The 15,553-nt window shown below is 45.3% G+C and overlaps 1 protein-coding gene across 3 annotated transcripts in view; it reads right to left on the reverse strand.

The window, feature by feature from the left end:
- Positions 1 to 15,553, reverse strand: part of RAD54L2 (RAD54 like 2) — a 69,023-nt gene that overhangs the window by 25,982 nt on the left and 27,488 nt on the right. Inside the window, exon 1 of one of the 3 annotated variants that reach the window (XM_059856237.1) lies at positions 6,911 to 7,644. The exons of the other annotated variants lie outside the window; for them this stretch is intronic. Coding sequence (XP_059712220.1) covers positions 6,911 to 6,944 — 34 coding nt within the window. The 5' untranslated portion in view covers positions 6,945 to 7,644. Of the gene's footprint in view, positions 1 to 6,910; positions 7,645 to 15,553 lie in introns of those variants that run through there. 3 annotated transcript variants of the gene reach the window in all.

The following is a 15,553-nucleotide window of genomic DNA, read 5'->3' on the forward strand; positions in this document are numbered from 1 at the left end:
ACTGCTCTCGACACAGCCTGCTCTGCAAAATGGCTCAGGTTGCTGCAAAGTGTCATGAAGCAGCAGGTTGTTTTGAGGTGTGACATTCATGTAACTAACACTGTCTTGACACCAAGGTAAGTGAAAAACAGTGTTATAGCCAATCTCCATGCTCCAAGGCAGCCCTCAGTAAGTCCAAATGTCTGTGCATCCACAGTTTGGCTCTAGCCATGGTCAGCACTCCTAGGAGTACAGAAATTCCCATTCAGAAGATCTGAGGGTCTCCTACCTGAGGCTGCTGCATAAGAAGATCCAAGAGACCCCCTCAGAAGACAAACTACTGTGTAAGTTGGTGACCTCCTTGCCTGCCCAGTCAGTAGCCAGCTAACAGGGCTAGCTAGAGGTATGTACACCTCCTCCTGGGAGACCAGTTTAATTGCCAGGGTAACTCCAGTGACTCCAGGAAAGACACAGCACTGAAACTCAGACACATGTTTATTTCTAAAATCATTTCACTACAGAAACTCAGGATAGTAAATAGGAAAATTTGCTGAGTCTTTGAGCATTATTTCCTACCCTAAGAACAGGGATGTGCATGCATGATGAGGAAGGTAGCTGCATGCAGAGCAGTGAGCAGTTAATTCTTACTTTGGGAGCTTTCTTTTGTCCTGCACAAAGAACAAAGAGCAGTTAAATATTATTGCAGGCCTCCTGGGAACTTCTATGCAGTTTGTGGGCAAAAGACTGTCAGAGACTAGCTAATACTAGCTAGTGCTACTACAGCCGGTACTGAGCTGTCAAAGCAGGAATGGGAGGAGCACTGAGGGATGGCACAAGAAACTCTAATTGCACAGCTCCAGCTGCAACCCAGGCTCTGACACACTGAACTACAACTGGAGTGCCAAAGGCTGGAGGAGCAACTCTGCAGAGCAAGCCCAGCTACAAAGGCTCTGACAGCCTGGAAGATGCTCTCTGGGTTATGTGATGTTTCCCCAGTGTGCTGGGAGCTGGAGTGGTGGGTAGGTGATGCCAGAGTGAAACTGTACGTGGCTCATAAAGAACAGCAGCTCTCTAACTGCAGCACAGCAATCAACTCGGAGGCTGGCAACAGCCAGAGTCCTCTGGCTCATCCTGTACTCAGCTGTGCAATATAAATGAAATATTTTCAAAATATTCTTTGTATGAAACTGGAGCAGCTGTTGCGTGGATGCCATGCAAGAAAGAATAAGTGGCGGCTGCACAGAGCACCTCTCACAGAGGTGGCATTGTGTGAAAACACTTGAGCACCACAAGGCTGGGCTGGAGGCAGTAAATTCCTTGTGAAACCCCTCAAGTACAGTGTAGGTGAAAGTAAGGGAAAAGCTCAGACCCCCTTCCTCCAGGCTTTACCTGTTGCAACACCCAGGAGAGGCACAAAGACGGCACACATCAACACCTGGTTGCTTCTACCCAAAGCACTGGGAAAGCCACCTTAGAGGGGGTCGGAGCAGGACAGAGCAGGACGCAGCCCCTACGGGCACTCGGGGCTCTCCGCGGCAGCCGCTGTCAGGGCAGCTAATTAGCAACAAGACTTTGTTCTCCTCGGAAAATAATCGGGCTCAGTCTTCGACGGCAGGACGCCCCTCCCAGCCACCAGCGCTTAACAAAGCCCTAATTATGTAAGTATTATATAACCCGGCACACCTGCCCCCCCGCGCCGGCCGCGGCACCCGCGCCCGGCCGCGCTGCCCCCGGCACGGCGGACTCGGCGCCCGGCCCTCTCCGGTCACCAGCAGCTGCCACTGCTGCCAGCACGACAGCCGGGACCAGCCTTTTGTCCGCCTGTCCACACAGGACCACGGCTGTAGGAGCTCCGAAGGCAGGCACTGCGCCCTGGCCAAGCGGACAGCCACCCCGAGAGCCGCGGGCAGCGAGATCTGCAGCCGCAGCCCCCGGCCGGCCCCGGCGGAACACAGCCCACTGACCGCAGCAGTGACCGACCGCCGGCACTGCTCCCGCCCCTGCTCCGCTGCCGGCCGCGATGCCTGGGGTCCTGCTGAGTCACAGCCACGCTACTGCCAGGCACAAAGGCTCTTTCGGGCTGAGCCTGCTCCCAGGGGAAGCTTCCCTCACCTGTCAAAAAGCACGTACATCTTCATTCCCGTTGCTGATTTATCTAGGAGTTAACCACCCCAGGTCTGTCGTTCATACCTGTCACTGTAACCAGACACAGAGTCTGTCATGTTGGTATAACAAAGAGTGCTGCTTGAAGCCTGAGTAACATGTTTTTCATTTCTCTAAGTATCAGTAAAGCAATCACTCGCTGTGGGTTCAAGACACCTACGTGAAATCTGCTGGTGAGGGATGACAGGCTGCCTCTGTCCCCAGTGCAGACCAGAGGATGGAGGGAAGAGATGAGCTCTTAAGAAAAGCCACCAGCACTGACACTGTGGGCCAGAGCAGAAGGAAGGAGCCAGACCATGAGCACACACAAGTCAAACCGATCTCCAGTCTCCTCTGGTAAGAAGTAAGCCCAAATAAATGGAAAACTTAAAGATAAATTACAAGGCAGCACTGCCCTTCTTTTTTCCTTCAGACATCTTTCAGCATATCAGTTGCTGATGAGGTTATGCTGCAGAATAAAACTCTTTTCCTGGCCTGAAGGAGTCCTTCAGGAACAAAAGGCAGCAGAATTGAAGGGTAGGAGCAAGGAATATACCACCCAGAAACCAAAGGGAAAGGAAGCAGCCAAGAAGTGCCAAGAGGCAAACTGGAATATCAAATAGCCAACTTTGGTGACAGGCGATACATCTTCTAACCCTGGGATTATGCAAGCAGAACCAGGCCCCAAATACCCAAGAGATCTTGTTCTGGCTGGGCCTCAATGCTGCGGACGCTGAGACCCGGGTTACATAAACACCAAAGAGCACTTATATAACTGTTGTATGGTACAAGCTCGCAGCCACTGGTACCCCATTGCCACTGGAGTGTGGCAGGTACCTGCTCTGGCACTCAGCCCCTCCAGGACCTCCTCCCATTCCTGCACAAGCCCCTGAGTGCAGCCCACGTGAGGTGCTCGTCAGGTTGTCCTCCCTTTCGCAGGCACCACAGGCTCATGGTTCCTCTGGAGCACTGGGCAATCTCGTATCCATTTCCAGCTCAGAAGAGGGTTGTGAAATTTCAAATCAAACATTTTCATAGTGCTTTGAGATGGCAACACATGGAGAGACACAGAATGCTCCTACCTGCCATCTCTCTTCTAGATATGGAATCAAAACTACTTTTCCCGATGAAAGCCCTCAAACCTAAACTGCTTCCTCCTGCTGTGCCCCCTCTCTTGCACAGACACTGTGGGCACTAGTGAAGACAGGGAAACAAAGACAGGAAGGCACCCACTGAGGTAGCAAGGGAGGCAGGGATCAGTCACATTTGTCCTTTAGCCAGGGGTGTGCGAGAGCAATGAGTTACATAAAGCTGCTTCTCTGGAGTCAGGAAGTGTTTCAGGCTGAGTGCTGGGAAGTTTTCAACAAGCTGTGCGCAGGAGGGAACTGAAACCTCCCCTTTCTGGTTATCCCAGTTAACTAGTAACCCAGAATAGAGTTTTGTCAGCCAGACTACGAAAATTACCATGGGGATCTAAACCACAAGTAACCGGATTTAACCTTATTTATTTTCACAACACTTCAAAGCTTTTTTAAAAAAGAGAAATATGATCTAGTTTATTGAGGTGGCTAAATATTGATTTAGGTAACAAACTTCCCCTTTCCAGCTTCGGAAAATAGATGCATACGGGGGCTTGACACGTTCCAAGCACAGTGAATCCAGCTGGCTGCTACCATGACTCTTCTAGGGATAAATTTCAGGGACTAAGAAAAGAGGACGAGTAGGGGAGCAAGCATTCTGCATTATGCAATGATTACATAAGCATTAATTTACACTAGGTAGCTGGGAGTTGTAGCTTTATACCAGCATACCCTCAGAGCAATGAGAAATAATAAAGAAGGGATTATTGCTACCACACGCTTCCAAGGCCACCAAAATGGCAAACAAACAACAAGCACCAGCTGAACTTTAATCTCTGCCTCAAGCTCAACCATAGTTTTGCTCAGGACCTGCTAACAGGACAGGGAGAAGGCAGGTGTCACTCACTCCTAATTTAAAAAAGCAGCATGGGAAATAATCCCAGCATAAGGCATCCTCCAGCACCTGAGTCCTCCTTTGTTGTTGCTCCTGATGGTAGTGGTATAAGGGAGGAGTGGTTTCAAAATTATAATAATGTCACTTGTACCCTAGTCAGTATCAAAGGAGTTCACAGGCGCGGTGAGCTCCTCACAGTACCCTGTGAAACACCCTCCTGTCCATCTTGCAGAGGAAGAAACTAAATCAAAGCAATCAGGTGGGCATCAGTGCTGAGTAACTCAAGTTATTGGCTTCCTGTCCTGTGCTCTAATCAACAATTCTCTTTCTTCTCCATAAATATAATTTCCTACTTGAAAAAAACAAAACACAGTTGTGGATTTTTCTCAGAACTGTAACAAAGCACAGAACTTCAGCTACATTCCCCTTTTCTGCCTCAGTCTCTAAAAAAAATTCAGAGGAATTTTTAAGGACTCTGTTTAATGAGGGAGGCATCACTTGGGAAAAAAATTCAAATTGTTGAGTTTGAGCCTGTGTGCTACCGCATTCCACTGGCACTTCTCCCATCAACTGCAGCCAGAAAAGTGACCGAGAGCACTGGAGAAAGTTAATAAGACCAGGATGAAAGACCAGGATGAAACACCATTGCTGAAAGAACAATCTGTTTCTAGTTTTCCTTTCCAAAATATTGGTGCTGCTAAAGGAGTTTGACAAAAGGCTGCAAAGTTGTTTGTGGCAATCAGACTCAACAAACTGAAGTCACAATGCCACAAGAACACCTCCCTCCCCCCCCAAAATACACAACACCCTAAAAACTAAGCACATTACAGCCTGGAAAAGAAACAGGCACCTGTTCCTTCAAAAGGCTGCTAAAATAACAATTACCTCTATGGTCAAGAAAGAAATATATGTGTATATCACAAGGAAACAGGGATTTTTACAAAAAAGACATTTTTCTTGCAGGATGACAGGGGGATAGGTAGTGTACTGCAACAAACCTTGATTTACTAGCTGGTGGGTGATACCATAAAATAATTACAATCTGCTCTAACTTTCTAGCAACATTTTAAAAATAAAAAAGTATCACAGCACTGCATACACAGGTGCTTGCTACATTGAAGACCCCAAAGAAGTGTTCAGGCACCTGGACTGAAGAAAAGCCGGATAAATCAGAGAGGAAAAGAAACATTGCTCAATGGCTGAAGCACAAAACCAGAGAAGAACACGATGTGTAAGTTCTGCACAGAGTCACTCAGTGACCTTGTGCAGTTTATCATCTCTTTTGGGACAGGCAGGTTGTGCAGAAGTGTGATGGAGACACTCTTGGGTCCACCAGCCAGAACAGAACTTCAAGATATCAGTTAAAAAGGCTTCCTCAAAGAGAGACAATTTTCTACTGCTAGAGACTTTGGTAAAGGCTGTAACAAACCTTGCCCCAGACTTTGCAACTTGACAAGTACAAAGAGGAGTTAATTTGCACTTTTGCTCTCTTACTTTTGTACAAATACCTTTCCAACCAAAATTTTTGAAAGGCCTCTAACCTTGTATTCTCCCTCCATCTATGACCTACAGTCTCATTTCCAAAAGCATCTTTCCCCTCCTGTCTTCTCTTTTTATACCTATTATCTAGACTAAGTTACATAAGCCCCTTGTATCATCACCCAGATTCCTCATTTATCCAAACTCATTTTCTATTGTAATTCCTTTTTTTCTCAGTTCACACTCTCCCAGAATTAGCTTCTTTGTCCTGCCACCACAACCAGAGAACTAAGATGGATTTTTTTTTTCCCTAGAACCCCCGTTCCCACTAATGGGTAACAAATATTGCATGGCTTATTTCTATAAAAACTCCTCATGACAACCACATTGCACTTCTGTAATAAACCAGGATTCCAGAGCTGGAACTCCTGGGCACCATTTTTGATCAGTCTGTTAGGTTCATAGCATAACTTTGGAGGTATTTGCCACATGAACAAAGTACAAGAAGCCTGGCATCACAAAGTACCTCACCTCAAAGTAAGAAGTTAAATTACAAATTTAGAAAGTTCTTCAAATCTGAACAAAGTTTTTTCTCCAACAGACAACATTCTCCCACCAGCAAACAAATTAAGTGGCAGCTATCCCCAAACTGTGAACTCCCATTAGGATTTCACCAGCATCTCCCATTTGATAGGGGGGAAAAAGGCCAAGTAGCTTTTAGTCTCTTAGGCACTAATTAGGGGATCTGGAGCAAGCACCAACAGCTCTGCCTGGTGCTCAGATTGTTGCCCGGTCAGAAAGTCACCAAATATTTCACTGACAAAAGAAGCTCTTGAAACTCTTATCAAGTAGGATGTTGCAGAGAAAGTATCCACACGAAGTCGAAGGGGGTGGGGGAGAGGACAGTGGGTATAAAATGATACTGCTATTAACAACTGCCTCCTCTCTTGGAAAAAAGAACTTTCCCAGCATTACAACACAACAGCAGCAGAAACAATAACAGCCAGACCCAAAATGTCACATCATCAAAGACTCCAGAATTATAGGCACAAAGGAAGAGTGAGCTTCCTTCTCATGCCCCCTCCATCAGGCCAACAGGCACTGCAAAGCTCTGAAATCTCAACCTCTTCCATTCCTGCCTGGTAAAGAGCACATTAAAACCTGAGACCCACAGTAGAGTCTTGGTTCTTGATGACTTTTACCAGCCACTGAGTAGGGTGCTCCAGCCCAGGGGTGGGAAAATGAATGGCCTGTAACAGGAAAGCAAGAGGAAAAAGAAAATAAGGGAGAAAAAGAAAGAAAAATCAACCCACAAAATTCCCCACCTGTGTCCTACCTGGAAACTGCTGAGACTCATCCAAGAGTAGCATGCTGCTCAGTGCACCCTTTGCCTGCACACTTGTTCAACGTGGCTGCACACTCTCAGCTCTTCTGCTATTCTTGTCTCAGGGTCTTCAGGACAAAAGTTTCCAGTCACTCCTGACAACTCCTTATCTCTGCCCACAGCCCAGCGAGCACTAAATCCACTCTCACTGGCTGTTCAGTTCGCAGGCGGGAAGAGACTCCTGATAAAACAGTCCAGGGTACAGGCAGGGAAACCTGCACTTAAAGTTTCTGAAAATAACTTTGGTAAATAGCTCCTAGTGCTTGAATCCACCCAGCTGGTGTGACGAGAAGCAGTACGTATATATCCTCCCAGCACCCAGCCGAGACGGACCAGGGTCACCGTTATATAACTAGTTAAATATGCCTTGTGTTCAGCCTAAATAAAAATTGTCACTATCTCCTCCCCTGCTCTGAGAGTCAAACAACACAGCCCTGCCCGAGGTAGCTGCTGCTCCACTGGGGACCGATGCCTGGAGCTGTGCTGCCGGGATGGTTTGGCTTCCGTACGCGCTCCCGATCAGCGGGAGCAAGCTCAGTATGCCTGGGAAAAGAGTTTCAGAAGAGAGAAGAGGAGCAGGGAGGCTGAGTGGGTGTGTACAGGGGAGGTCTCTCTCCTCTGGAGCAGCAGAGCTGCACGCCGTACGGATCAGATCCCATTCACTCAGCCTGTGATCCAGTTCAACTAGTGGCAGAGACCAAGACTGAGAGTAAAATAAAAATCCTTACATAACCACTCAGGCTCCGGTGGGGCCCCGCGCAAGGGGAATCCCAACAGACAACAGGACACTCAGTGCAGGGGACACGGGACCGCAACTCTGCTTCTGAGTTTCACTGGTGGGTGGGAAGGAGATGCAAAAAGGAGTACAGCCTTTCTGGCTTTGAAAACAATTGTGATTTTATGAGCTATTTGCAAGATGCAGTCTAATTTGCAAGAAACCTGGACAACTGAGACTGAAACTTGAGCAATTTGATGGAGCTGGTAACCTGTTTGCACAACAACAGGTGAAAGAGCATCCTGTTCACTTGCTTAAACCAGCAGCTTGTAGACCACAGCAGGTTTCTAAGTTTTCAGGAAAGAACTTGTCAGAATTTGTGGAGTGAGAGATTACTGTGAGTCTTTGTTCCAGTCATTCACCTGCATCAGGACAGGCACAAGAGAGAATAAATAAGCGCAGAATAAATCCTTTAAAGCTGTAGTTGAACCCCTAAAGGCTATCCATCCTGCCTAACCTTCTTCAGTGTTGCAGAGACTTTATCCACACCCAGTTCTCTTCACAGGCATATCTAATGCCAGTAATAAAGAGCAAACCTGGGCTGAGAGACACATAATGAAATTAGCTCTCTGGTGGTGAGCATTTGTCCATGAAACAAAGTCAGCTGCTTATTGAAACAGCTGGTGAGGGAGCTCTGGGAAAGCCAGGACACGCACAAGGAACCCAAAGCAGGCAGTGTCCGAACAGCCCTCACACAGACCTGCAGCACTCCAGGACAATGAGCAGAAAAAGCTGATCTAAAGCTAATCTAAAGGTCTGCAAGCACAGCCAGGGCAGAGCCCAGCTCCCCTTTGTGTGACTCCAGCCATTTTTATTTGACCTTTCATTTGAGAGGGTAGCAGGGCACTGAGAATGCTTGCTGCCATCAAAACACCCTCAGTGCTTCAGGGTACATCACAACTTTGAAACAAACCCAATATGCTTTTCATAGCTAGAGCTACATACATTTCACCAAAAAAAAAAAAAAAAAAAGAAAATAGGGGAAAAAAAAAGAAAAAAAATAACTGTATTACAATTAAGACCCTCAGCAACAGGACAGCCTTTCACCTATGTAACAGATTCAAACAGCCTGGCTGGCACACAATGTTTATCAAGGGGGAAAAGAGGGACAAATATATTAAAGAAGTGCATAGCCAAGGATCTTGTAACAGGCCTTATAAGGACTTTGTACAGTTGGAATAAATAAGCAAACATGACCTCAGCATCTGACCTAACAGATTTATGAATCTGGAAAGCAAGATTTGAAAACAAGAACTGGGTAAATACAATTGGGTATTTGCAAAGCATGCAGTGCTGGTTTTGGCTGGGAGAGAGTTAATTCTTTTCTTAGCAGCTAGTATGAAGCTATGCTTTGGATTTATGTTGGAAATAGTGTTGATAATAGAGATGTTTTTGCTATTGGTGAGCAGGGCTAACACAGAGTCAAGGCCTTTTCTACTTCTGACACTGCCCCACCAGTGAGGAAGCTGGGGGTGCACAAGGAGTGAGGAGGAGGACACAGCTGGGACAGCTGACCCCAACTGGCCCCAGGGATATCACAGACCATATGGTGTCATGCTCAGCATATAGAGCTGGGGAAAGGAGGAGGAGAGGGGGGATATCCAGAGCGATGGTGTTTTTCTCCCCAAATCACTGTTACTGCTTTCTTGGGGAGGGCTGAACACTTGCCTGCCCATGGGAAGGAGTTGATGAATTCCCTGTTCTGCCTTGCTGTTTAACTATCTTTATCTCAGCCCACAAGCTTTGTCACTTTTACCCTTGCAATTCTCTCCTCCATCCCACTAGGGGATAGTGAGTGGCTGTGTGGGGCTGAGCTGCCAGCTAGGGTTAAACCACAACACATCCATATTACAGCAGTCAAGCATGAGAAAAATGGAAGTTCAATACACTGGGGGAAACGGGAAACCTATACCTGTCCTTCTGCAACACAGCAATAAAAAGGGAATTTCCTTCTTCACCTTAGCATGCAAAATGGAGAAGCAATTTTTCTAGCCCTTCTACTCACAACAGCCTGCTGGTGAGGCCACCACTGTTAGCCAGGATAAATACATATTCACACAACCAAGAATTAGATCTGCCTGAAACAGTCAGTTTATAAAATGATCTCCTCATGGAAGGTAATCTTGTTATAGATAAGTCCATTTACTGAATAGCTTTTCCATGAGGCCAGTCTTACCAGTAAGGAACAAGGTTCTCCCCCCACCATGGGGTCTGAAATCTTACCCAGCTGTCACACCTCACCTTCTTTCTCTCAAATCACAAGCTCTTTGCAATTGTACAAACTGTGCTATACATCACAAGAGGTTTCTCAAAAAGCTTTTGTCACCTGAGAGATTCCCTTGTTAACAACTTAGGGGATTACCTGTTAAAAAAAAACAAACACACAACACTATGAAGTTTGTATTTTCATAGAATATTAAGATTAAGGTCCTTCAGAACATGTTTTTATTTGGCTGACAAGTGTATCCAGCAGCAATGTCAGCATCCCTGAACACTGCAAATTCACAAGCATTAAAACTCATACTTAAACCTGTCTATACAGATAAGAAACTTGACCATAAAGTGTTTCAGGACGTTAAATCCTCTGTATAGCAAAGAACATTATCCAACTAAAGTCAGTTAAACTAAATAAATTTCAACAAAATGTCCCAAAACATGCATTCCCTTCAAGGTGGAGTAGCTCCTTCCCCAGCCCCATGCCTGCTGTCCACCTTGAACCTCTCAGTCCCTGCTCCACAGGCTGAGCAGCTCCATGACTGCTTCATGACCTGATCCAAGCCCAGCAAGGACAGCACCAGAAGAAGCACTGCATCTCTGATGTGCCATCCTGCTCTTGGTCCCTGCAAGCTGGGGTGGTTCCCTTCTCTCCAGGCTGTTCAGCCTCATCACCACCCCATAAAGCAGAAGAGACCTTCCTTGCCCACCCTCAACTGCTCCAGGCTGGCTGCACAGCCCCTTCCCCACCCCATGGCTTTCTCCCAGCCATGCTCCACATCCAGCACTCCTTCTGCACACCCCACTGACCTCCACTGTGCAGGGAAGCTGCCTACTAACCCAAATTGTTTGCAAGTTACTGAACATGATCTAGGCTTGACAGCCACATTTCACTCTTGATTAGCACCTGCTAGTAGCACATACACATCACTAAGGCCACTTTCCCTGTCCTAGTTTCCATGTTGTTTTAGCAACACAGAAACACAAGAATCCCAGGTTTGAGTTGGACACAGTATAAGGTGTTGTTTATCCACCCAGAACTGTTCAGACAGACTCACACTTGGACTCCACAACACTCTGTGTTGGCAACTGAGTATTACTGGGTTTTGAGAATCATTTGCTTTTTAAACAAACACTGCACTGCAAATAAAAATTCTTTTTGATAAGATCTAAACCAACCATGGAAAACCAGAGGAGTTTTTCCATTAACTTTAGTGAGTTTCAGACTGAACCATAAGGCATAAAATTGGATAAATCTGTTTTTTCTCATTTTATTTTATTCATAAAAATCTTGGTGTATTTTCTTTCCCAAACTCATCTAAATCATAAGTGGGGGGAGCTTGGGAAGTTGTACATAATGTAACAAAAATCTAATTGCACAAAATAGAGGAAGTGACACAACACAGTGCCTCTTGCAAATGCTTTTCACACTGGCACTGTGACAAAACACACTGCTTGACGTTCCAAGGCTTTCAAAGGTTGTTTAAATGTACCAAAGAAAATAAGCTGTTACTAGACAAGATGTAATGATTTAAAGTCGAAGAATATATACCATAGATATTTATCATCATTCTAATCAAAATCAAATCCATTCAGTTACAATCCCACTGATTCCTCATTTCTGTAACTTGCTAAATTTCCCTGCTGTTGTAGATGACACAATGTATTTGTGCACCACTGAAGAGTTTTTTGATACAACTTTAATATCATTCTATTCATTTTCAGCTATGTGCAAATTTGACATAAATCAAGCTGAGTACTCAGAAGTACCACTTTTAAATCACTTCTAACAGTTCAAGTATTTAAATATTTTACATAGATGAGGATTATCTGCAGATGTTTTAATTGCAAAATTTGTTTTCACACAGATTTAAACTAGAAGTTTCTGTTCACCTAGCCCAAAAAGATTTTATCTTGTAGCTTTCTCCTGTCTCATTCCTATTTGCATGTGAAAATAAAGTCCTCTGACTCCTACTTAGAATTTTTTTGAGGCTGAGTCAGTGAGCTACATATTGAAGAAAATGTGAACAAGACATTTTAAACATCTGCAGTACAAAATACTGTTAATAAAAAAATACTTTGATCCAAACAATGAACCAGACACTTCTAAAAGTTCCATGTTGCAGTTTCTCTAAAGTCTAAGCGAGAAGTTAAAAAGATAAAGGAAATAACTGTGATGTGATGTTGTGTTTTAAAATCTGAAGAATACTTCTAATTTAATTAAAACAGTTAATCGTCTCCTTCTACATGTTCATTATTTAATATTACACTTGTATAACATATAGCTACATTCATATTTTATTTAACCAGTCATTAAAACCAGCACAATACCATAGAAATTAGGGGGAAATGAAATTAAGGAGCCTTTGCATGGTGTAAACTCAGATGAAAATCAAAGAAGTTCCACCCAGTACATTTGAACATAAAAGGGGTGCTGCTGAATATGTAAACCAGAAGATTTTCACTTTGGCTTCTTCACACTCATCAGGTGAACTTGGCAAAGTGACTTTGCCACTCCTTACCTGTTCAAGAGGGAAAATACCACACTACAAATTTGCTAATTAGTTTCCATATGATTTCATCACCGTTACAGCAGTTGCAGCTGAGGGAATACTGTACCCATTAGCAATGGCATGGTGTGGCACAAAGCTGACAATCTGAAATGTACATGGGGGAAAAAGACACCAAACAGGACAGAGGAGCAAGTGGGACTGTCCTTTGTTAGAGATTCTCTGGCATTATGACAAGAAAAATGCAAGTTTTTGGCCAATAAAGCACAACCTCTATATCCTGCAAAGCTTATCAGAAAAGCAGGAAGACAACTTGGGGCAATTCTTTGTTCAGTTAGTAACTGCTGACCCTGCTCCCCACACCTTCATGCTGATCTCACATTTGTGACAGCTTTAAGAGAAGAGATAAAATACAGATAAAAAACATTTGAGAAACTCCACAGACATAAATATAGAAAATGCAGAGCCATGGACGTGGGCTGCTCCTGAACTGCACAGAGAGATTTCTATTTTGTATTCCATCATACGCAATAGATCAAAGGGAAGGAGGGAGAAAAGAGGGGGGAAAAGCGTAGCTGGTTATAACACCACATCATTTCACGAGATCTGCCAGTCCCTGCGCCCAACTGGCGGCTCTGAAGGAAGCAGAGCTCTGGCGTCATCACCTCCTTTTAAAGAAGTAAAGCTAGTCATTACTCCAGGTTATATAACACTCAGACTATGCCAGACTTTGTGCCACCCTCTCAAAAAGGAAGCCGCTGTCAGAGAGCCTGGGAGGCGGGCAGGGGAGTCACCGACGTTTTCCTTCGGAGCTTCCCCCTGCTCGGGATAAGCACAGGAAGAGTCCCCGCGTTCGGACAGAGCGACCGACCCGCGACATCGGCACTCCGAAATCCCCTGCGCAGGGGGCTGGGGGACAGCACTCCTCAGGATCTCATCCTGCCTTCCCACAGCAGCCCCCAGGCCACACCTCACCCTGCTGAGAATAACCTAGTTCACGGGGTTAGAGCGCTGGAATCAGCCAGTAAAGCCCCCGAAGCCCAGGCACCGCTCCTCCCCATTCCTCCCTGATTTATTGGCAAACAGCCCATAGGGAAGGCACCTCTGCCGTCCTCCCACCAGCGACACTGCCCCAACGCAGCAGAATGCCCAGGCAGGCAATCTGCAGCTTCGGAATCGGCAGCAGGGGAGATAACAAAGCATCCCGTACTGGCTGCTCCCAGCAAAGCACTCAAGAGAATTTTTCTTTAACATCCCCATTTAGTGAGTCCAGTAAATCCAGTTCAAGCAAGTTGGGTGCCACAGGGTCTGCACAAAGTGCTGGGGACAGGGACCCTCGCTGGCTGGGCAGGGCCAAGCCCCTCAGACTGCACACACAAACATCATTTTGCTCTGACACACACACTGTGCTCCCAGGAAACTGCCAGGATAAAAACAATGGGTAAAATCTGAAGCCTTCTGTAATTGAAGCAAAATTCCCAGAGAAATCCGTGGGGCTTTTGCCTAAATGAGAGGCAAACCTCCTCTGCAAATTCTTCAGTATTACTCAGTAACTAGGTCTGCTAAAACTGTGAATGCTACCATCCCATCTTCTTCTACCTTTGATACTAAGTGCACCTTTTAAATTTTATTCAGCTGGGTTGTGGAAACATAGAAGCCAGCCAGCTCCTAAGTTTTTGGGTCTTAGGAAACCGACCCAAGTTTTGAAGGTAAGGTCTGTGGACTCAGAGAGTGTATGGTGAAGAGACACAAAGCCCTTATCACTTTCAGGAACTGAGAGAACAACAAAACTCCCTCAACTTCTTAGTTCTAGTACATCACCTGAGAAACGCATCCACTATCTGCAATTGGATGCACATTTACAGAGTTACCCACAACCATGTGAGGCTGAGCCTCACATTCTGCACCTATATAATAAAGTTAATAAATGATCCAAAAGGATAATTTTCTAATGCAATGCAGTTTCCTACGACAGTTAAGTTTAAACACATGTCAATAGGCAGGATATTAGTTGACAAGTAAATTCTCTTACAGACAGTGATTGCTTTTGTACCTCTTATGATACCACACAAGCCATCCTCTTTGCAGGCAATTATTGGCTTGAAAGAAAGTCTACATAAAGTTACTAGAAGCATGAAAACCTGCCTGGCTTGTAAGGATCATCAAAGTGCACAGTGGTACATGAAAGTTCAGTTCTGGCTCTTTACTAAGACCAGAGCCATTGCATAGGCAACAAACCTTGACTGGAGCAGAGGCTTGTTTCCCCCAGGATATGTCCTTCCAGCTTCTTTAGTAAAATAGTACTGGTGGGCTCTAGAGAGAGCTGCATCCAGCCAAAAATAACAAAAACAAAAGAATCCATACAGGGAAGTCCATCAAGAAGGGAAAAGTGAGATGATGTCAATCATCACTCTTCATTTTTCCCAAGAAATTCACCTTATGCACCGCAAACATCCATTGTAGATTAAAGTGCAGGATTATAGTTTATGGGGACTCACCTCTCTGGCATAGGTACATACAGAACACAGGGGTGTTTACAGTTAAAGCCTCCCTCATGATTGTCTTCAGTGCTTTTCTAGACTTATTAAAGTCCTGACTTCTGTTTCTTTCCATACCTTTTGCTCCAACTCATCCACTTTCAAACAACAAAAAGACCCACTCCAAGCTTACTCTGATGGGCTTGTGCTTTTCCTTAGCCCCAGCACCTGCCTCCAGCTAAACAAGGACAGGAGATCAAAGCACAAGTCACCAGTCTGAGGCAGGAAGCATGCAGTAACCAAGGCCACTGTGCCACACACTGCAGCAGATGGAAGCAGGGCTCCTCAAAGAGCAGCTCTGCTCTCTGAGGCTGCCTTGACCTTGGGATGCCCATCTGCCCTTGGTGCAACCTGGAGACACAGCTGTGAAAGGCTGCTTTCTAAAACGAGTGGAGAGACTAAAGCAGTAAGTATCTAATTGCTCCTCCTCTTCTTAAGGAATAAATTAAATTTTCTAGCAGATAGGAAGGACAACTTAAAACCAGTGTTTCCTTAAAGATAACGCTGTGCAGTCTGGTCAAAAGTAGAAGGCAAAAAGTTTCATGTTGTTAGAACAAAT

Source organism: Haemorhous mexicanus, chromosome 11 (assembly GCF_027477595.1).
Source record: "Haemorhous mexicanus isolate bHaeMex1 chromosome 11, bHaeMex1.pri, whole genome shotgun sequence".
Classification (NCBI taxonomy): domain Eukaryota; kingdom Metazoa; phylum Chordata; class Aves; order Passeriformes; family Fringillidae; genus Haemorhous; species Haemorhous mexicanus.